This window comes from Choloepus didactylus, chromosome 1 (assembly GCF_015220235.1).
Source record: "Choloepus didactylus isolate mChoDid1 chromosome 1, mChoDid1.pri, whole genome shotgun sequence".
In the NCBI taxonomy this organism is placed as follows: Eukaryota; Metazoa; Chordata; class Mammalia; order Pilosa; family Megalonychidae; genus Choloepus; species Choloepus didactylus.
In genome coordinates, this window is record NC_051307.1 from 64,130,285 (window position 1) to 64,153,951 (window position 23,667).

Here is a 23,667-nt window from a genome sequence, read left to right on the forward strand (position 1 = left end):
ACATTGTGACATATTCTGAAGGCTTATATGCTCGACATTAGGCTGGAAAGTTATATGTACACTGGTTTGTTCTGTGAGGAGGAGGAGCTGGCAGTTTTACATTTAAGTCCAGTTGGCCCCTGCTTTTTCTTCTTGAAAGTGAAAACACTAAATTCTTGGCAGAAGAGAACTGAGTCAGACTTGGCATTGAGGAAAGCAAGATGGTAAGGATTTAACTAAGAAAGCTCTTTCAAAATAGTTGAAATTCTGGAGTATAGAAATTTGGGACTATATAGGTTTAGAGTGATGAAGAATCAAAAAAAATTTAAAACTATGTGCTTGTGTACATTGTGCTTTGAGTGTTAAGGCAACTTACGTCTGGTGAAGTTCAAGAGATGGTTAAAATTTGTTTAGCGTATTGGCATTTATAAATGTGTCTTGAAATATGAGTACTTAATTAAGATTTAGGAATATTTTATTTTGCTGGTGGCTCAAGATAAAATTTTAGTTTAATGTAATTTCCCATAATGGTATTTATTTTATAATGAAGTTGGCTTCTTTGGTTGACATTCTACCAAGAAAACTTTAGACTCTGTTTCTCTGTGCTATTTTGAGTTATGGTTTTTGTGGCCCTAACACTGGGGATTAACACCTAATACCTGATTTAGGTATTTGGATTTGTTCAACATTATCTCTAAGTGCTGGGATTTCAAAAATTTTCCTTTGTGGGTGGCAAGTGAATGAGTGAGTGTGTGTGTGTGTTGAGGCAGGGAATTTAGAAAAGAAGTAGTCAATGAGGGTATCAGGATTTGTTTCTTGTCCTTAAGAGCAGAGGGTTTCTTTGGATGGGGGACGAGTAGGAATTTTTAGGATGAATTGCATCTGGAAGCCAGTGCTATAATCTTGCAGCCACCATTTTATCCCAGGGTGAACTACTTTTTCCCAGGAGATTACAAGTAGTGATGCTGAGGATGGCCCTTCTGTGTCCTACCCTGGTGATTTTCCCCAGAGTTTCTGCTGGCTTCCTAGCTTGTGTGTTCTGCTTTGTGGATGAGGAAAGCCCTATGTTCTCCTTCAAAGGGGAATGTGTCTGCTCTTTGCATTTAGATCTAATCCAATTCTGGACTAGTTGGCATTTAAAGGCAATATGTTGCACCTGCAGGCAATAGTAAAGCAGGGTACAAAAGACAGATTTATGGATAATGGTAATCTAGGAGCTAAGAGGGAAGTGATGTTTGAGGATTTAAGAGACGTTTAGTATTTGGGTCAGCTTCACAGTTCCTCCTTGAAGCTTCATTCTGTGTCTAGAGATGAGGAAGTAATCCCAAGGCGACTGACCAAACTGAGAGGCCCAGTGCCCACCCAGGGAGCTAAACACCCAGGAGGGCCAGGGGAATCCTGAGATCTCCTTTCATGAGTTCTCTTGGATCTGGCCTAGTGTCAAGGATGATTCTGGACTGCCTCATTATTCTGTTGATGGAACCATATGTTTGAACAGAGGACTGCTCATATAATTCAAAACTCACATAATTGAAGGCTGATGTACTATGGCACTGATTAAAAAATGGAGGGTATTTCTGCATATTAGTCAGATGTGGCTCCACCATATGGCAAGAGTGTAAGCAGAACTTAAAATTTGGATTGGCTTGGTATCTGTTTAGAACAGCTGGGCTAAAACATGGTAACAATAACCACAAAGCTTCAAAGACTTCAGCCAATAAAGGGTTGCAAAATCTGTAGAAGTTTGGTTGGCCTTCCTCTATGTTGTACACATGCCATCTGGAATACATGGCTTCCAAGTTGCCAAGGCAGGGGAAAAGAGGGAAAAACAAGTCATGGAGGCGCTTAACTGACTCAGCCTAGTAGTAAAGTGCAGCATTTCTGCTCACAATCCATTGGCCATAACTAGCAATGTGGTTCCGACCTAACTGGAGACTGGGAAAAGGATGAGGAGGGATTTACAGATATTTGATTAGCAGTCTCTTCCACATGCTCAATGCTTGATACTTTGAAATTATGTACTTAAAACACTGTGTAGGCAATTTCACATCATTTCAGTTTTTTAAAAATAAGGTAAAAGTTTCATATTACTTTTTTTTCAAATATGCTTCAAGTACAACTCTGTCTGAAATACATGCTATCATTTTAAGAAATCCTTTTGAGCTCCCTGTTAAGAACAGGAAAACTTTCTACTTAATTGTTGTGTGACTTGGGCAAGTCATTTAGCTTTTCTAAACCTGTATCCTAAATTGAAAACAGGATAATACTCCTTCATTCATAGGTGTATTGTAAAGATCAGGTTAGAGATTGCATAGAACACTTGACAGAGGTAATAGTTCATGGTAAGTGTTCAAAAATATGAAGTTTTCTTCTTATTGGTATTGTTGATATTGTAGTGGGATCTACCTACTACCATTGACAGTAATATTTGATCCTTCTGAATTAGTGTTGTACCCATAATCATCTGAAGAGAGTGCACTTTATGGAAACAAGCAATGTTTTGGTCAGGCTCTGAAAATGAAATATCTTCATCTTCTGTGTGTTATTCTCTTGATAGGCCAAGATGGGGTCTTTCAGAGGTCATGCCATTCCTGGAAGTTTTTTCTTCCTAGCAGGTCTTTGGTGGTGTACAAAAAGCAGTCTGAAATATGCCTGCAAAAAGTACAAGCACACTTGCTACCTTGATTCCAAAGCATTATTCCGTCGTCTAGAAATTTTGGAGGGAATCTTAATGATCATCATGACTTTTATAGGTGAGTGGACCATTTCTGTGTTCTGTTTTCTGCATTTTTATATTTTCACATGAAAAGAGAAGATTCACTATCAAATCAAGAAATTTAATTAAAATGAATTTTTATTCAAATTTTTCTTTACACGTACACTAATTGTAATTTCTGTCTAGTTTAGTTTGCTAAAAAGGCGATCCTTTATGTTTATACAAAGGTGTATTTATTTCTTGATGAATTAATCATAGTAATTACTCATCTCCACATCTGTGTGAATTTCTTTTAGAGTATTAGTCGGAGCCTCTGAAATAATTTTATATCAAATATTCTGATGCTGAAAGAGTAAACTGTCAGAAACCATTTTGCAAAATGACACCAAAACAGTCATGTGGTTAGGGAAAGTTTCAACAATAAATCATTGCTAATAGGCTGTAGAGGGGTCAGGACTGAAGAGAACCTTGCCTTGTGCACTCATCCATTTTTCTTGATTCCTAAAATGGAGAGGGATGTTAGGCCAGATGATTTCTAGATCCTTCCATTGACTATGGAGATTCTTTGAAAATGTTCTGTGTATTGAAATTCTACTGCAGGAGCAGTAAAATTTCCCATTTTCCCGCTGGATTTCTTTATGCTTTTTTATGGCGGTAGGTCTTTACTACAGCCATCAAATTACAGAGACAACCATTTCCAAAGAGAAGAGCTTCCTTGCCAAATTTTTTAGATAAAAAATAGAACAGCATCTCTAAGGAAGTTCACCTGTTTGCACTAGACCATATGGTATACCCATCTGAGCTTTCTCATTTATCCCTAATTGGGGAAAAGCTGAACTCTTTAATATTTTTATCCTGAACAAAGCACAACTCTTATTTTGTGACGGTACCCAAAGATGTAGTGGACAGAAGAAAGTATTTAGCCTCTATAGGTCTGATCTTATAAATTTAAACCTCCAAATCATTTAAGATTATTCTTAGTCACTAGACTGAAATAGGTACGAGAGCTTAGATAATCAGTTTTGTTTTTTTTTTTTTTTTTTTTTTTTTTGGGTGACAAGAACACATGCCTTTATTTATAATGGTAGGGGGCAAACATGAATAGTTTTAAGTCTGTGTTTTTCACACTAATATCATTTCTTAAAGGCTTAAGACATGGAAAAGAATTTAACAAAAAACAGAATCATCGTCTATTCATACTAGAGATCACAAAAGGAAATGAACATAATCTCGCAATTCTAGAATACAAAATTAAACTTCATGGTAAGGGATTCTTAAATTTTCACAGAAAATTTCAAAGAAAAACAAAAAGAAACATTGAGAACCATTTAGGATGGTGTTTCTCAAATTTAGCTCTTTCCCCAGACACATTCTTGGGAGAAGGAGCTACAAGATTTCTATGACAATTTTTAAATTATGCATTTTAATTTTGATGATACTGCAAAACAACACACACTCATTCAGGATTACCTGGACAAGCATCTTATATAAAAATATTGCCACATGATTGCAACATCTGTACTTGTGTCTCTGACCCCTGTGGCACCAAGTGAAGACTAACAGTGCTTAACTTTTCCTGCAGAGTTTCTCAACTTGGGCCCTCAGCCGTTTCAGGGAATTGTTGCATATTTCCCATGAGAACTCTTAAGTTGTCAAGGTTGTGAACATTGGCTCAGGGCAATGATTCTCAAAATGGATAGGGTGGGGTAAAGATGGTGAAGGGAGATAGATATGTAGTTTGAAAAAGCACATTTAAGAAGCTATTAATTTCATAATGCAAACTCTAGAAATTCAAGCTCAGGAAAATAATTGGTTTATAGGTAGTACCAAAAACCAAATATAGATCCATTCTAGGGGGCTTGGAATAAACATGGTTGCTGTTGAGAAACCCTGGTTTAGAGGTAGAGGAGTGCTGGCACATCGAGAACAGTCAGTAAGAAAAACATGTCCAAAAGAACATCTTTTGGGTCAATGGGTGAATCCTAAACCAGAACTTGTCATGGTCTTTTGGAACTCAAAAGGCCAATCCAGAAGAAACCCAAGATGGTCCATCAGTCTTTTCAGCCCCATGGTGTGGGGAAAGTTAGTCTTTTTAATACTGATCCAAAAGAAGACAAGCTTTCCCCCCTGCCCATACTTCACCACTCCCCCTACCATTATTATTATTATTTTGATAACTGTATTTCATAATAAACAGTTGCTATAGCTGATAAGAATGGCCCCATATCCATCCACCAAGAAGTGTTGTCTTCATTGGTGAGGCCATACAGTTCCCAAGGGGGACATCATTGGTGTCTGCTCTGTAATTATTTTAGAGCTTCAATTTGTCGTAGCCAGGTCTCCAGTTCTCCACTCTTTTGCATGCTTATTAGATCAGAGCATCCACCTATACAACCTTTTCCGATAAAGACCCGAGGTACCGTTCTTGCCCCCGTGAGCTGCTGGAAATAATCCTGAATCGCGTTTGTGTCACTGGTGCCTGTGATATCGACGAATTCCAGAAGTCCTTGTTTGAAGGGCATTTGACAGAGGATCTCTTGGGTCTTTCTGCAGTAGGGGCAGGTGGGCTTGATGAACACAACCACCTTCCCGGGGTGGATTTTGCTGTTCACAAATTCCTGAGCCATGCTGGCAGGCAGCCGTCTTCCCGGGAGGAATCCTCGACTGGGGTTATTGCTCCGGGTGTAAAAGAGATAATCAGTTTTGAAGGTCTAAAATAGATAATTGACTAAATTAGTCATCTTTGACTAAAGTTGGTTAACTGAACTAGTATTTGAACCTCCAAAACCAGCCTAAGCACCAGTGCTCAGCTGTTGGGGAAGCCCAGAGAGAGGAATCTTTGTCACAAGAGGATATTAGATGGAAATAAGCAGTGAAGTGATCATCCTGCATCTCTCTGAATTCTAGGTAAGGTTTGGAGAGGGTTGCTAAAACTTTGATATGATCCTTTCTCTGTAGGCATTGCTGGGGAACAGCTTATGCCTGGAGGACCTAACCTGATCTTATATGACTATAAAGAGGGCCAGTGGAACCAGCTCCCGGGGTGGCAACATTCCACCATGTACTTCTTCTTTGGGCTACTTGGCGTGGCAAACATCTTATGTTTCACCATCAGTTCATTTCCTGTCTCCATTACCAGGATAATGTTGTCAAATGCCTTATTTGTTGAGGGTAAGTATGAATGAGTATTTTCCTGCACCTTTCATTATTATTGGGCATTTGTGTAGCCCTTTACAATAACGTACTGTTGGTTTCCTGGTGCAGCCTTGATTGATAGGGGCTTATATCTGGACTATGGTAAAGTATGTTTGGATGCCCTAGGCAGGATGCCAAAGATTTTCCATCCTTTCTGAGTCATTTAGTAGACCTGGACAAGCACAATCATTCAATGTGCTTTGTTCACATTTCACATATGTCTTAAAGAACCACCTGCAATGACTACTTATCTCTGGGTTGTCCTGGAAATTACATTATTTCCATTTTAAAAAAGTGAAAACTGAGCCTGGAGTAGTGAAATATGAGTATCCTGAAAAAAGGTGACTACTCACAGCAGAGTAGCTTCTACTACCTACTGGCTAGCCTTTGTCACACTGATATAGAAAAACTCCACCATTATATGATGAGTAGTGTTCAAAATATTCAGTCACACAAAAATATGTGGTCCTATTTTTGAGAGGTTAATGAAAAACAATTTTTTTCTTTTTATTTTATCTCCAAGTTGCTATGTGGAAGGAAAAAAAAGTAGTGTTTTTTCTTTGTTTGTTTGTTTTTGGCTTTTTTTTAAATATCTATTAGACATTTAAGAAATAGATTAATTATGGAACTTAAAAAGCTCCAAATAATTGGGAGGCTGTCACTTTCTAACTGTCCACCTTGCCGCCTCCATCTAAAGATAAGAACTTTAGCCCAGTCCTCTTAGAGAACAAGACTAGATGAAAGTTGGGAGCCGGGAGCCAATGACATGATTCTCATTATCTTCAGCTGTTACTGTTATTTTGAATGAACACCTTTTGCTCCTTGTGTAAATGAAAAGGATGAGGATGAAGCTGGAATTTGTCTATGAGATTAAAAATGTAGTCAGTTACTGCATCTTGGGAGCTTCCAGATCATCTTGTCATACTCATCAGAGTACGAATAGTAATTTGTTTCTATGTTTGCTTCCTCCATTGGATGACATTCCATTGAGATGATGCTTTGTCTTTTTCATCCTGGTATTTACCTTAATTCCAGCTCTCCCACCTCCATTATGCTTTTTATTGATCCTCCTGCATGGAAGAGCCTTGAAATATAGTTAGCTGACAATTTTCTGATGTATGAGAGGGGAGGAAAATGTTTGGGGAAGGAAAACTAGTGTTAGATTTCAAAACTTCTGTTCTAAAGAGGTAGTGATGACACCAAAAATGCTAGAGGATTCCATTACTGTGGGAAGCAGAGGTCACCCAACCTTTTGGACAAATGTGTGCATGTAAAGGTTGGTGGACATGAGAAAGAGAGAGAGGGAAGTAATCAAGTGAGAACACTATACTAGAGAATCAGCAGGTGGTCCTTGGTTTCATTGAAATAGTTAAGCTATTTTTCCCTTCTATCAGCTTTTGTCTTCTACAACCATACTCATAGCCGGGAAATGCTGGACATCTTTGTGCACCAGCTTCTGGTCTTGGTCGTCATTGTGACAGGCTTGGTGGTCTTCCTGGAGTTCCTCATGTGGAAGAACATACTTCTGGAGCTTCTGAGGTCAAGCTTAATCCTGCTTCAGGGGAGCTGGTTCTGGCAGGTGAGTTGGGGACTCTGGTTAATGTCCCTGGTGTCTCTGCCTGTAACCTTCTCTCTTTGTTTGCTGAGAATGTTTCCTCTAGAACCCAGAGACTTCCCTACGATGTACCAGCTTGTAGTGAGAATGTGGGCCTCTGAGAGGTAATGTGTTCTTGTGTGGCTCAATGGCCCTCGTCGGGGCATTGACACAGCAACTGGGAAACAAGTTGGGTTTCTGCATCTTTATCGCACACCTGAGTATCTGTCATGCTGCAACTCTGATCGGGCACTTTTAGTTGGAAACAGTTCCTGATTCTAAAGCAGATTATAGCCTGATCATAATAAACTCAACAAATATGTGGAAAGCAGGAAAAAGAGGAAACTATTATATTAAGAAATAACTGTGTGTCAGCCACTATACTCGACTTTTGCATACACATAGCTTCATTTTGTACTCCCAGTGGCCTGGAAATTAGGTGTTATCATCTCCAATTCACAGATGAAGATTCAGAAAGACCAACATAGTTTCCCTGGATCACACAATAATGGAGAGAGGATTCACATGTGGCTCTGTTTGGCCCCTACACCCCAGTCTCTTTCCTTTTTACTCTGCTGACTCCCTAACTCTGGTGTGTTGCTGAAAACATGAATTCCAATCAGTGAACATATATTTTATAGGGACTGATAAGTCATAATTGCATATGCATATACAGATGTAAAAAAAGTCTGGAATGGAAGGTGAGTGTGGTTTAATAAATAGGGAAGACTTCTTAGAAGAGATTTTTAGTCACCAGAGAGAGGGATTTGGGATATTGAGGTTATTGCAGGGATTTGCATTTCACAAGGGAGTGATCAAAAGAACTGAAAAATGATGGAGAGAGAAACATCATGGAAAACATGGAGTATGTGGTATTTATCATATGGGGGAGCAGAAAGTCTGTCCAAGTGGAGGCTAGTAAAGAAGGTCTAATTCAAAGGTTATTTTGAAGTAAAAGTGATATAGAAAATAAAGAACAAATATCCTATAATGTGATAACACTGATACTTGGTGAATTTAACAAGTATATATACAGAAGTTGTTTTTTTTAGATTATTCACCATCTGCTGGAAACCAACATAGAGTAAATGAATATTATGCAAAACAGTATAATGTCTTCTATACCTCCAGATTAGAATATTCTACCACATCCATGTACTATCTATTCAAAAATAAAAGTAAGTTTAAAATGTTTAAGAAGAGATGACTTCTGGTTAAGACAAGAGTGAGTATGCTTCAGTGTACCTCTTCTGCTCTAAATGCGTAACAATGACAGAGAAAATAAAAAAATTTAAGACATGAAAAAGAAACAAAAAAAAAGAAAAGAAAAAAAAAAAGGACAAATAAGAAAGTAAAAACACCTAGCTGTAATTGAGCAAAACAAAACAAAAACAAGGCAAACAACCTTGTGGAGCAGAAACAGAACAGAAATGCATAGCAGGAGTAGGGCTGAGCTGCAGGCCTGCTGGTTCCAGGTCTCTAGTTGACATTGGCGGCTGGTTCGGCATCTGTGGAACTAAAAGGAAGTTAAAGGGCCTTTCTTTCTCAAGGGGAGGGATGAAGGCAGGTTCTTGCAACTCTTTAACTTTGTTGTTTACAGAGTCTGTTTTCCTAATAGCTTTTAAATTCTGACTTATCTCTCACTTTCTGATAAAGTCTGCTGGACTTTTATATAATAGTTATGAATTTATCAGTTTCTCCTTGTTTGCAGTCTTTGCTTTAATGTTATGAGACTATATTCTGCTTTTCTTTATCTGTTTTTTGACTTGCATCCTGATCTCATTTATCTTCAATCTTTCTTGTTTTAAAAATAAATACATTTAAGGCTTTAAATTTCCCTCTAAACACTACTGCAGCTGCCTCCCATCAGATTAGATGTGTAGTGGTTTTTCAGAGTTGGGCAAGTTTGAATTTTGCAACATCTATGTTTCCATTTTTTTTTAATGCAATTTTTTTGAGATGTATTCACATACCATACAACCCATCTGAAGTATATGATCACTGGCTCACTGTACCTTCACATAGTTGTGCATACATCCTCATGATCAATTTTAGAACATTTTCATTACTCCAGAAAAGAAATAAAAATAAAATTAAAAAAAAACCCAAATCCCTCCATACCCTTTATCCCCCCCCCATTATTGACTCATAGAATTGGTGTGGTACATTTGCTATGTTGATGAAAGAGTATTAAACTATAGTCCATAGTTTGCAATAGGTGCTTTTTCCAATATGCCCCTCTATTATTAATTCCTTGTCATAGTGTTGTGCATTTGCTCTAGTTCATGAAAGAGCTGTTTTATATTTGTACAGTTAATCACAGACATTGTCCACCACAAGATTCATTGTGTTATACATTCATGTTTTAACCTCCAACTTTCCTTCTGGTGACATACATGATTCCAAACTTCCCCTTTCCACCATATTCACACACCATTCAGCACTGTTAATTATTCTCACAATAATGGGTTAGTGTCACCTCTGTCCATTTCTAAACATTTAAGTTCAACCTAGTTAAAAATTCTGCACATATTAAGCAACCACTCCCAATTCTTTAGCCTCATTCTATATCCTGGTAACCTATATTCTATATTTTATGTCTATGAGTTTATATATTATAATTAGCTCATATCAGTGAGGTCATACAATATTTGTCCTTTTGTGTCTGACTTATTTCATTTATCATAAAGTTCTCAAGGTTCATCCATGTTGTCACATGTTTCAGGACTTCTTTCTTACTGTTTCCATCATTTGTATATAACACATTTTGTTTATCCGTTCATCTGTTGATGAACACTGGGTTGTTTCCGTCTTTTGGCAATTGTGAATAATGCTGCTGTGAACATTGGTGTGCAAATGTTGGTTTGTGTCCCTACTTTCAGATCTGGGTATATCCTGAGTAGCAGGGTTGCCAGATCATAAGGCAACTCTATACTTAGCTTCCTGAGGAACCTAAGAAAGTTTCAGCAGAACCGTCCTCCACAGCAGCTGTACGATTTTATATTCCCACCAGTAGTGAATGAGTGTTCCAATTTCTCCACATCCTCTCCAATACTTAAAGTTTCCTGTTTGTTTAAAAGCAGCCACTCTAGTAGGTGTGAGATGATATCTCATTGTAGTTTTGATTTGCATTTGCCTAATAGCTAGTGAAGCTGAGCATCTGTTCATGTGCTTTTTAGCCATCTGTATTTTCTCTTTGGAAAAATGTCTATTCATGTCTTTTGTCCATTTTTAAATTGAGTGTTTGTCTTTTTATTGTTGAGTTGGAGGATTTCTTTATATATTTTGGATATCAAACCCTTATCAGATATATGGTTTCCAAATATTTTCTCCCATTGAGATGGTTGCCTTTTCACCCTTTTGACAAAGTCCTTTGAAGCACTGAAATACTCAATTTTGAGGAGCTCCCATTTATCTATGTTTTCTTTCATTGCTTGTGTTTTGTGTGTAAAGTCTAAGAACCTACCACCTATCACTAGATCATGGAGATGTCTCCCTACATTTTCCTTGAGGAGTTTTATGGTACTGGTTTTTATGTTTAGGTCTTTGATCCATTTTGAGTTAATTTTGGAATAGGATGTGAGATAGGAACCCTCTTTCATTCTTTTGAAATTGTATATCCAGTTTTCCCAGAACCATTTATTGAAGAGACTGTCCTGTCCCAGTTGAGTGGACTTTGGAGTCTTATCAAAATATAGTCCAGAGTTGGATTAGATCTAAATGAAAAGAGCAGACACATTCCCCTTTGAAGGAGAACATAGGGCTTTCCTCATCCACAAAGCAGAACATACAAGCTAGGAAGCCAGCAGAAACTCTGGGGAAAATAACCAGGGTAGGACACAGAAGGGTCATCTTCAGCATCACCACCTGTAATCTCCTGGGAAAAGTAGTTCACCCCAGGATAAAATGGTGGCTGCAAAATTATAGCACTGGCTTCCAGATGCAATTCATCCTAAAAATTCCTGCTCGTCCCCCATCCAAAGAAACCCTCTGCTCTTAAGGACAAGAAACAAATCCTGATACCCTCATTGACTACTTCTTTTCTAAATTCCCTGCTTCAACACACACATGCACTCACTCATTCACTTGCCACCCACAAAGGAAAATTTTTAAAGTCAACTGACCATAGATCTGAGGGTCTTTTTATGAACTCTCAATTTGGTTCCATTGGGTCAATAAGTCTATCTTTATGGCAGTGCCATGCTGTTTTGACCTCTGTGGCTTTATAATATGCTTAAATCAGGAATTGTGATACCTCTCACTTCATTCCTTTTTTTCAAGATGTTTTTGGCTATTCAAGACCCCTTACCCTTATAAATAAAATTGATAGATGTTAGATAGCTAACTAATAGTGTATAGAAATACCATTGATTTTTGCATGTTGATCTTGTATTCTCCCACTTTGCTGAACTCATTTATCAGTTCAAGTAGCTTTGCTGTTGTTTTTTTCAGGATTTTCTAAATATAGAAGTATGTCATCCACAAATAGTGATAGTTTTACTTCTTCCTTTCCAATCTGGATGGCTTTTATTTCTTTTTCTTGCCTAATTGCTCTAGCTAGAACAATGTTGAATAATAGTGGTGACAGTGGGCATCCTTGTCTTGTTCCCAGTCTTAGTGGGAAAGCTTTCAGTCTCTCACCATTGAGTATGATGTTAGCTGTGGGTTTTGTGTATATGCCCTTATCATGTTGAAGACATTTCCTTCTATTCCTACCTTTTGAAGTGTTTTCATCATTAAAGGATGCTGAATTTTGTCAAATGCCCTTTCTGCATCAATTGACATGATCATGTGGTTTTCCCTTTTAATTTGTTAATGTGGCATATTATGTTAATTGATTTTCTTGTGTTGAACCACCCTTGCAGACCTGGAGTAAAACCCACTTGGTATTGGTATATAATTCTTTTAATATGCTGTTGGATTCTATTTGCAAGTACTTTGTTGAGGATTTTTACATCTGTGTTCATTGGAGAGATTGATCTGAAGTTTTCCTTTCTTGCAGTATCTTCATCCAAGTTTGGTATTAGGGTGATGTTGGCTTCATAAAATGAGTTAGGTAGTGTTCCCTCTTCAATTTTTTGGAAAAGTTTTAGCAAGAATGGTGTTAATACTTCTTGGAATGCTTGGTAAAATTTGCCTGTGAAGCTGTTTGATCCTGGACTTTTCTTTGTTGGTAGGTTTTTGATGACTGATTTGATTTCATTGCTTGTGACTGGTTTGTTGAAATCTTCTGTTTCTTTTCAGGTCAGTATAGGTTGTTTGTATTTCTAAGAAGTTGTCCATTTCATCTGAGTTGTTTAGTTTGGGAAATATTCTGTCATTCCCTCCTTATTCCTCCATTTTGGAAACTCCTTGTTGCCCTATTGTATTCTGCTCTCCCCAGCAACTTATGTCCTGCTGTGGGTTCCTGTGGGCTTGGGTGTCTGTGTCTGGACATAGGCGGGGATCTGTCTCACTGCTGTGAGAGATTTTGTAGTCTTGTGTCTGTAGTGGGAGGTGGGAGGGATCCCAGCAGCTGCCTCTAGGAATAAGCTGTGTGGGACTGAGTGAAGGGAAAGGGAGAGGACTGGCCATTCCAGGATGGAAGTTTCCTACCTGATATTTCTCTCTTCATTCAGCATTTGTGGGATCCTTCTCCAGTCTTTACCTTCCTCCAGACTCAAGAGTTCTGAACAAGTGAGACATGTCCTTTTTTTTTTTTTTTTTCCTTTTTCGCTGAATTTCTGGGGAGAGGTTTTCAGTAGCTGTCTTACATTGCCATGTTGATGACATCCCTGTGCTTTCCTTTTAATGTATGAGTTATTTAGGAGTGCTCTTTCAAGTTTCCAAATGTATTCTTTTCATTTTATTATTTCATTTATTATTCATTTCTGTATAAATTACTTTGTGGTTACAGAATGTGTTCTCTACAATGTCGATTCTTTTAAATGTGTCCAAACTTCCTTTGAGAACTAGCCTATTGTCAGTGGTTGTAAATGTTCCATGTATTTGAAAAGAAAGTAAACCTTTCTTTATTGGATTCAGGAATCCACATTTATTTACTAGATCATTTGTTAAAGAATATTCAAATAAAAATTTATTGGAATATTCAAATAAAGAAGTTAGAATGTAAGAAGAGAGGAAATCCAGAGAGTTGAAGAAAATAATAAAAAGGTAAGAGAAGAATTACTAAAATTAGTTTTTGGAAATAATAATTGATGACTAATTAATGCTTAGGGTTTGAGGGAGAAAGCTGTGGGCTGTATCATAACTGAGACTAGGTTGGCAAACTGTTGTGCCTTTTAGCAAAGAAACTTTGTTTTTATATTTCCCCAAAAGCTTTTCTAAGGAAAAGATATGTGGTTAAAGACCTTGGCCATAAATTCTATGATTGTTTAAAAATGTTTTTCTGTCTACCAATATGTCTAGAAGAGTTTCCTTTTTTACCTGATGGCCAGACTAAATAATGTCTGTAGTCTTAAAGAAAAATCAACATTTCATTCCAATGCAAACACAAATACTGGCAGGAGTCCTCCTGGATTCCTCTGAGACAAAAATGTCTAGAGACCTAGGTGAATTTATTATCCTTTCATGTTTTGTGGTTATGTGTTGTATATGAATGTTTTGTGACTGAAACTGTCTTCAACTAATAAAATTACATCATGATTTGCCTTCCACCAAATTTTTCTTTTGCAGTTCTCCATATATGGTTTCTTAGTGCATAGGATATGTATAGACATATTAGAGGAAGGGCACACCTAGATTCTTGAAATCCTAAATATGAGATGTGAACTGAATAAGGCAAGTGCTCATATTGGCCCAACTTTTATAACTCATATAGAAATGATTGATTAATATGCAGAGGTAGAATGAACTCCTCTCCCAATCTATAAAAATGTTTTTTTCCCCTGAATCATATTACAGTAAAAAATGTTCTCTCAATATCTTTGCTGCATCATACAATTTAAAAAAGGGAAAAAAATATCCTGCAGCCCTCCACAACCCATAAATCATGTATTTCTTGTGTCTCTGTGTGGGGAATATTTCTAAAGCTTACTTTGCTCTTCGTCACTCCTGTGCCCCCTGTCGTCATGGTGAGAGACATGCAGCAGGAATTATCAGGGAATGAGGAAGAGGCTCATGCTGTCATTCCTTCTCATTCCTTTGCATGGTCACTTCCACTGCATCTCCCAGCTCCATTGATCGGCCCAGCTATTCCCTCTCCCCATGACTGCTGGGATCCCTGATCCCAAACTAAAGATCAATCTAGTTTTGCCTGTAAGAAAGACAAAAGTCCATTCTAAAATGGCAAAAAGACCCAACTAAGCAATAATGCTCTGAAATGGTAGATCAAACCCTTGCTTGTGCTTACAGTGTTGAAATAAATGGTTAGATAATAAGATATAAACCAACTGGGAATTCAGACTCAAAACTATAGGAAATAGGTCTCTGGCTTGTCAACTGTAAGAGAAGAGAATTATTTTAAATGTTATAGTAATGAAGATTGTGCTAATAAAAACAAATGTTCAGGAGTGGCATATACAGGACATATAGCAAGAAAAGAAATTCTTTTGCAGAAGACGTTCTTTTTCTCTTGGAATTTTACATTAGGAAGCAAATTAGAATAGCACAAGATTACAGTGGTTGATGGTTATATTTAAAGAGGGATCTGAGGAGTTGTGGCAGTTTCTGGTCCTTAGTTTTGGATTTCAGCTCTCCCGATTTATTTGTTTTTCAATGTGGTGTCATTGGTTAACCCTGTTCATAGGTCTCTCATTGGCCTTCAATCAAATCTTTGCCTTTTGGTATCAGGCTCTGAGTGTCCCAATGATGGTTGCAGTCAGAGGTGTTCAAAGTTTCTCTTTTCCTTGTGTAAAACAGTAGAAAATTTGACTGGTAGAATTAATAATGATGATGGAAGTCTCAAAAGAGAGAATTTATTTTGGAAGCTCCCAAAAGCAATTGTGGCATGTAATAAAAGTCAGTGGGCCTATAGTTCAGGCAGACCTGGACCTGAATTCTAGCTCTCTGATGCTAACCACATGACTGTTGACAAGATAGCCCATACATTTTTGTTTCTACAACTATAAAATGGAAATAGTATGTCATGGTTTATTGCAAAAATTAAATGCTGTAATTTGAAAATACATGCTGCCCCGAGGAGGGTACAGTTAATTCCAGAGGAAGAGAGCAGGGAGAGGTTCCAGAAGAAGGTGAAATTGAGCTGGAATTTGAAAGATGGATGAGAGTTTCCATTGTGTCTGGGCTTGAGGTTTAGAGGTAGTGATGCTCCTTTGCTTATTTTGGTCTTGACTACTAACTCTTTTGAGTGCTGGAGCAAATGGCTCCCCAAGAGTGGGTTTGTGTGGGTTGGCATTGGCGGAACATTGACAGCCTTGGTAGGTGGGAATTGGCGTGCTAGTCCTTAATTCCTTATGCTCACCATCCCTAAAAATGCTCGTTCTTGACACAGAATTTCTATCTACTTCTAGGAGTTACTGTGAGAGGAGGGCATGAGAAGCAGATTCTCATAGTTCTGAAACCAAACTTAAACAGCTAGGCTCCTTGAACTGGGAGCTGACTGCATGACTTGAGGTCCTTCTTGGCATTTCCCAAGAGTGAGCACAGAGGGCCTAGAAATTCTTGCTTTCTTCTGGGAGCTTCCAAGATAATTTAGGCCCCACAGTGAGATTTCCCAGCAATATACAAAAGGTGTCTTGCAAAACACTAATGTCCAAAATACAGATGAACCAGCTGGGTGGCATTCTCCTGTAATTTCTGAGTATTGCAGGCTCAGAGCTCTAATTTGATGACTGATGTGCCTTTTGGCAGAATTGTTGACACTTCATCCCTTTTAATGTAGCCGTGTGGGTGAGGCACAGCAATAATGCTAGAGTTGAATTTGGAAGTGTTTGGGGATGGAAGGGCAGAACTATGCTTTAATTAATTTTCCTGTCACTAAAATAGAGATGACAAATGCTTCCTATCTCCTGGGATGTAAAGAAAGGTAGGGAAAAAAAATGACTATAAAGTACTGTGCTAATTTGAATTAATGCAATATTTTGAAAAACTTATGAATGTTATATTGGTTATAAATAAAATTCATAACACCTTGTTCCACCTGGTTCTGAAGAAATGTTATGGTAAGGCCAGGCATATAACCTAAATGATGAATTGATGGAGTTTATGTGCTCCAGCTATGATTGCCATTTGGGAATCCAGGTCTAGTGTTGACAGATATTTTGGTCTTTACAAATAAACTGAGAATACAAACTTTTATGTGTTGTTCTCTAATTTTTAAAATGTTACCAACTAATTCAAATTATTTTAAAAACTGTGCAAAACAAACAAACAAAAAACAAACAAACAACTGTGCAGGTCAGACAAAACATGTCTGTGAATTAGATGTGGCTCAGAGGCCACATCTGCGTTTTAAGGGTAACTTAGTACCATGTCTTCCATCTCAGTACTGATTATTCAAACCATCTCAGAACTGCTAGGTGACTCAAACTGACCCTGTTATCCAGGCCACTGTTCATCTTGCTGCAGATAGAACGGCTGTATGGTGAGAAAGAGCATGGAAAAGAAAGAACATACAGAGCTTTTGGGGCCAGACACTCCTGGTTTAGAATTTGACTTCAGTCATTGTCAGTTTGTAATATTGGGGACGTCACTGACATCTCTGAATTCCTCTCTGTAAAATGAGGATAATGATGTCTTCTTTAAGGATTCAAAGTTATTGGTGAGGGTAAAGGGCATGACATAATGATGTTGTACCTATCACATTCTACAAAGTTAGTTCTCTTTCCAACTAAAGGAAAGCCAGAAATGGGAACAAGTGATTTATTATTTCTTTATTTATATTGAGGTAACATAGAACTAACCATCTTAAAGTGTACAATTTAGTGGCAGGCATTCAGGACATTCACAATGTTATGTAAGCATTGCCCGCTATCTACTTACAGAACTTTTCATCACCCCAAAAGGAAATCCCTTAACCATTAGGCAGTCACTCCCCATTTCCTCCTTCCACTAACCCTGGAAACTACTATGCTTTCTTCCTCTGTGGATTTACCTATTCTAGATGTTTAATATAAATGGAATCACATAATATGTGACTTTTGTGTCTGGCTTGTTTCAGTTAGTATGTTTTTGAGGTTCTTTTGCATTACAGCATGTGTCAATATTTCATTCCTTTTTATGGATGAATAATATTCCATTATATGGATATAGCATATTTTGTTTATACTCATCAGTTAATAGACATTTGGGTTGTTTCACCTTTTGGATATTATGAATAGTGCTGTCATGAACATTCTTATACAAATTTTTGTTTGACTACCTATTTTGAGTTCTTTTGGATACATATCTGGGTGTGGCATTGCTGGGACATATGACAGTTCTATGTTTAAATTTTTCAGAGACCTCCAAACTGTTTTCCACAGTGCCTGCACCAATTTAAATTCTCACCAGTAATGCATGAGTGTTACAATTTCTTCACATCATCACCAACATTTATTATTTACTGTTTTTTTTTAAAACAATAATGGATGAGAAGTGGTATCTCATTGTGGTTTTGGGTTGCATTTTCTCTATGACTATTGACTATACACTAGTTATTAACAAAGTGAAAATGAAATTAATAAAACAATTCCACTTACAATAGAATCAAAAAGAATAAAATGCTTAGGAATAAATTTAACCAAGCAGATGTGAGACTTGTACACTGAAAACTACAAAATATTGTTGAAAGAAATTTACAAAGACTTAAATAAATAGAAAGGCATCCTGTGTTCATGTATTGGAAAACTTGCTATTGTTAAGATGGCAGTACTACCAAAAGTTATCTACAGATTCAATTCAATCCGGGTTCAAATTCCAGCATTCTTTTTTGAAGAAATAGATAAGCTGATCCCAAAATGTGTACAAAATTGCAAGAGACTCCAAAGAGCTAAAACAATCTTGAAAAAGAATAAAGTTGTAATACTCATACTTCCTGATTTCAAGAGTTACTACAAAGCTACAGTATTAAAAACAGTGTGGTATTGGTCTAAGAATAAATATTTAGATAAATGGAGTAGAATTGCAAGTTCAGAAATAAACACATATATATATGGTCAATTGGGTTTTGATAAGGGTGCCAAGGCCATTCAATGGGAAAAGAATAGTCTCTTAGACTGGACAGAAAAATCTGATATCCACAGGAAAAGGAATGAATTGGTGATTTTTTGTTTGCTTGTTTTGTTTTGTGTGTGTGTGTGTGTATTCTTTAGGAGTTTCTATATATAACATCATGTCATCTGTGAATAGAGATAATTTTACTTCTCCCTTTCCAATCTGGATGTCTTTTATTTCTTTGTCTTGACTAATTGCTCTGCCTGTAAGTTCTAGTATAATGTTGAGTAGAAGTAGCAAAAGCAGACATCCTTGTCTTGTTCCTGATCTTAGGGGAAAAGTGTTCAGTCTTTTACAATTGAGTATAATGTTAGCTATGGGTATTTATTTTTAAATCTTTTTGTACTCTAGATTTAAAATAATGGAGTGAAACTTCATGGTTTAGAAACCCAGGACATTCTCTGAAAGTACATCCATCCTCAGCAATAATTATTATACATATTTTGAAAATTGATCTTTAAATGTCCTTTTAAATTATTTCCAAAAATATGGCCTGGTACATACTGTCAATATTACTAAAACAGGCAGCAAAACTTGATGTTTTATCTGTGTTACCTTGGATAATAGGAGTGTGACATGCCACTAATCTTCGAACCAAGCATCTTGAATTGTACCACCTTTGGGAATGTGGCTGATGATTCTAATGCATGCTTCTTATTTAAATTGCAGATTGCTTTTGTACTGTATCCCCCCAGTGGAAGACCTGAGTGGGATCAGAAGGACCATGACAACGTTATGTTTCTCACCATCTGCCTTTGCTGGCATTACGCAGTTGCACTTGTCATTGTTGCTGTGGATTATGTCTTTGTCACCTGGTAAGTTGTTGAGTGATTGTTGTTCATGGGAGTTCCATTCATTGGCATATAGTATCATCAATACTTAATAGTGTTGAACTTAAAATTCAAAGGTGATTTCATTCCTTAGCATCCCACAAATCAGGTTAGCAAAGTAAAAATTATCTGCTAACACAAAAATTTAAAGTTGGAGTAGTTCAGTAGTGCCTATATAGTGCTTTTGACATTCCACACACACTTCTGTACCTCCATATCTTTGCATTTACTGTTTTCTTTCTTGAATATTCCTCCCCACACCTCCACTAAGCCCTCTTATTTGTCCATTTGTCCATTATTCAATTATAGCATTTCCCAAACTTGGTGTCATTTTTCTTACCAACTTTTTTGTCTGCCATTAAATTTTGAGTACTTGATTAATTTGACATTTACTCTAATGTTACTATTTTACAAGGACCCTGATAAGTGTTTCAGAGGGTGGCGAGGAGCAAAAACAGTGATAAGAATACAGATTCCTAGCTTTTCTACTTATCAGCTTTGTAACTTTGGGCAAATTACTTATCCACATTAAGTCTCAGTTTTGTTATTTGTAAAATGGGGATAAAATAGTGTTTAAATGAGATTATATATTTAATGTACTTAGGACATAATAAGGCTCAATAAATATTATTGTTTGTATTATTATTATGTATAAAAAATGAATGACCTTGCCCTAGCAGACTATTTAGTCATATTGGGAGAGACAAGGCAAGTAAAATACAGTGCAACACTGAATTATATGTCTGAATGGATTACAGGGGGAAATTTTAGGTTGTGTATATGTTACTAAGATAATTTCCTTTTAAAAAAACCTTCCAACTCAGAAAAAAAGGACATTATTGGGACAACTGAAAAAATTGGAATATGGACCGTATGCTATTAATATTTAATTTCTTGACTTTCTCAAGAAATGTACTTGGAAGTGTTAAATGTTAGAGGAGCATAATGAATGCAACCTGCTCTCAAATGTTTAGATAACGATTGGTGGATAGTTAGATAAATATAGATAGATAGAGGATAGAAAGAATTATATAATAAATGTTACAAAATGCTAAAGAGTGGTACATCTGGATATCTTGGTAAGGAGGTATACTGGAATTCTATGTATCATTTTTGTATTGTTTTGCAACATTCCTTTAAGTTTTAAGTTATTTCAAAATAAAAAGTTGAAAAAATACATTGCAATAAATGGAAATAGAAGAAGAATAAAGCACTCTTATAGCCCAGGGAAGCCTCCCCACAATTGAGAATTGAACTGCAGCTTGAAAAATGTCCAGGAATAGAAAGGGGTGAGCTCAATTCCTCTTTCTAAGGTAGCTAAAACTAATCTCAGTAGGCTTGGCTGAGAGCAATTACCAATACCTAATCTGTCTAACCTCGGTGCTGATAGAAATGGTCTATATGCAGTGTTCAACATGATCGCCATTAGCTATGTCTGCTTATTGAGCACTTGAAATGTGGCTACTGCCACATTAGTTTTAATTCATTTAAAGAGCCACATGTGGTCACTGGCTACAGTACTGGATTGTTTATATCCAGCAGGTTCTAAAACGCAATAGGTGCTTCTAGGTCTGGTGGGGTTTCAGCCACATTTGGAACCAACTTTCCTTTCTTCCCTCTAGATGTGGGCTCCAGGTCACCCCTCCCGCTGGGTACTTCTTTGTGGCTTCACTGCTAAAGTAGCTTTGGTGTTGGGTCTCTGAGTGAGGAAACCATTTTCTCGTCTAGTTTCTGAATATCCCTTCTAGACTTCAGTCAACCTGCCTTGATTGTGTCAGAGATCTAAGTGCCCTTGGGTGCTGGAAATTCTTCCTTTTCTGTGACTGATTCCAGTCTGCCATACTCTTTCCCCAGAAAGCATGCACATGAACTGGTTGTTAAGGCTGACTCTGCGTTGAGTGAAACTTGCCTTCTTCCCCCCTAGGCTGACATCTGGGCCTCATCTCCTTAGAGGCTGGGCGGTCTCCAAGACCTATGTGAGCATTGTTCACATCAGCTCTCATCCAGAGGCAAAAGAAGACTACAGCTTCTTCCTGTTTCAAAAGCCTCAGGACCCCTAGTGAACCTCTAATCCACTTACAGTTCTCTGGAAACCAGAAACTCTATTTATATTGTTTAATCTTCCATCCCATCCCCAACTTCTGCCCCACACTGCACTTTATTCTAAACTTTTGACCATGTGGTTCCCTCTGTCTGGCAGCCCTGTTAAATGTACACCTCTTCAATGAAACTTCCTCTGATTACTCCAGCCCTTGCTCATCTCTCTCTTCAAGTTTTCACAGCACTTCAGTGTCTACCATACATCTCAACAATTGTAATCTACCTTGTGATATTTAGTGTTGGTTCATGTGCATTGGTGTTGATTGCTAGCTAGATTGTGTCTCCTTGAAGACAACACGCTTGTCTTACAATTTCATATTTCTCACATCTTGGCATACTTCCAAACATATTGTAGGCACTCAATAAACACCTGTTTGCTGTTTCAATATGTCCTTGTTTCAGAGCTATTTGAGTACAGGCTTCATTAGTTTGGAAATCATGTTTTAAATGTTTTTTCAGTTTTACTCTCACATTGATCTTGTAGAGATAATACCAGGAGCTTCATGTTCTGACAGATATTGGTATAAACTTAAGCAAGAGCTTAAAAATATGAAGATCCAGTATTGCCTTTCAGTGATATCACATGGCAAGCTAATTCAGTCCTACAATCAAAATGAGCCTTGAAAATTTGTTTGTTGGGATTTGACTGTGGAGTGGTTTGTCCTTCAGCCATGGCTGATGGATTGTTGGATCATTATATCAGAATTTGTTTCTCATTCCACAAATATCAGAATGGAAAGACACTCCCCCATTTCTCTGAAAAATGAAGCTGAACTTCCCAGTTTTCCAGAATAATGGGTCAAAGATTGCCTCAATCCCATGCCTGGAATCTTGACTATGAGAACACAAAGGCAAGTCCTATGTGTTTGGGAATCTTACTACATGTTTTACTGTACTTCAAATTTAAATACCCACTACTGTTGCACTGAACTATTTCAGAAGCCTCTCTCAATGGGTAGGGACATTAATGATTTTCAGATTGGTTTTCTAGGCAATGATTCATGTAAGCCATTTTGAAGAACAAAATAGAGATGCCCAAATTCCAGGCTAATGATAGTTTCCTGAAAGTACACTTGGCTCTCCTGTTTCCCACATTAATTGAGAAGAACATATGGGAGCAGAAGCCAAGGCTCATTCTGATCATAGTTCCCTGGACTTGCACCACACCAGTAACTAGCAATTTGTACTTCCTCTTTATTACCCTATTCCTCTATCTGCCCCCAGTGGCCTTTGTGTACGTTCATGTACCGAGAGGTACAGGTGGTAGATAGAGCCCGGTTAAGGGGTCTGAGATGCCCCAGACTGGTGGTAGTAGCAGCAGATGTAACCAAGAAAGGAGGAATGGGAAACAGGAGGAATGACTAGTCACTGTGCTAACAATTACCATTTTTAAAAATTACTTAATTATTTTTCATTGGAGAATTTGTAGGTTTACAGAAAGATTGTGCAAAATATACAAAGTTCCCATATACCTGCCCCGATTTTTAACATGTTGCATTGGTGTGGTGCCTTTGTTACAATTGATGTGAGAACAGTATAATTATCCTGTTCATTGTAGTCCATTATTTACATTAGGATTCATTGTTTGTGTTGTACAGTCCTAAGGTTGTTTGTTTTTAAATTTTGATTATAGCAACATATATACTTCTAAACTTCCCTTTTAAACATATATTTTAAAATATAATTCAGTGACATTAATTACATTCACAATGTTTTGTTAACATCATCAGTATATATATTACCAAAACTTTTCCATCACCCCAAACAGAAGCTTTGTTTTCAACAAGGGTCATCGGGAGAGAAATTAATCAATTAGCTTATTCATCCATTTCCTTAGTATGTATCTATAAAATGTGAATTTTTAAAATGACACAAACACTGTCAGGCCTTTAGATTATTTAAGCCTGTCAGCTTGTTGGTGAGAACAGTTGCTCGAAGGGTTGAGAACATTGAGAGCAACATCTACAGTCAATTAAAAAAAAAAAAGGCAAATAATTTAGAGGTGTTTTCCCTGGCTCTTGATGAGTCAATACATGCTGTCCACCCTGCTCAGTGTTGTTTATTTGAGGGGTCAGTGCTGAGTTTAAAGTGACTCAAGA

At 37.3% G+C, this 23,667-nt stretch overlaps 2 protein-coding genes across 6 annotated transcripts in view; one reads left to right on the plus strand and one right to left on the minus strand.

Annotated features, from left to right (window-relative positions):
- The window catches only part of TMEM45A (transmembrane protein 45A), a 190,758-nt gene that overhangs the window by 155,673 nt on the left and 11,418 nt on the right, over nt 1–23,667 (plus strand). For 4 of the 5 annotated variants that reach the window (XM_037834535.1, XM_037834528.1, XM_037834542.1 and 1 more), the window contains 5 exons: nt 2,537–2,732; nt 5,654–5,866; nt 7,285–7,469; nt 19,308–19,453; nt 21,393–21,943. In XM_037834535.1, the coding sequence (XP_037690463.1) occupies nt 2,537–2,732; nt 5,654–5,866; nt 7,285–7,469; nt 19,308–19,453; nt 21,393–21,528 (876 nt within the window). In that variant the 3' untranslated portion in view covers nt 21,529–21,943. Of the gene's footprint in view, nt 1–2,536; nt 2,733–5,653; nt 5,867–7,284; nt 7,470–19,307; nt 19,454–21,392; nt 21,944–23,667 lie in introns of those variants that run through there. The other variant, XM_037834559.1, reaches the window with a different exon arrangement.
- Nucleotides 5,002–5,378, minus strand: LOC119532316 (glutaredoxin-1-like). The gene has a single exon (XM_037834571.1). The coding sequence runs from the start codon at nt 5,320–5,322 to the stop codon at nt 5,002–5,004; it is 321 nt and encodes a 106-aa protein (XP_037690499.1). The 5' UTR covers nt 5,323–5,378.

Excerpts from the sequence above, each read along its gene's own strand:
- LOC119532316 (XM_037834571.1), bottom strand. The coding sequence starts at position 5,322 with ATGGCTCAGGAATTTGTGAACAGCAAAATCCACCCCGGGAAGGTGGTT.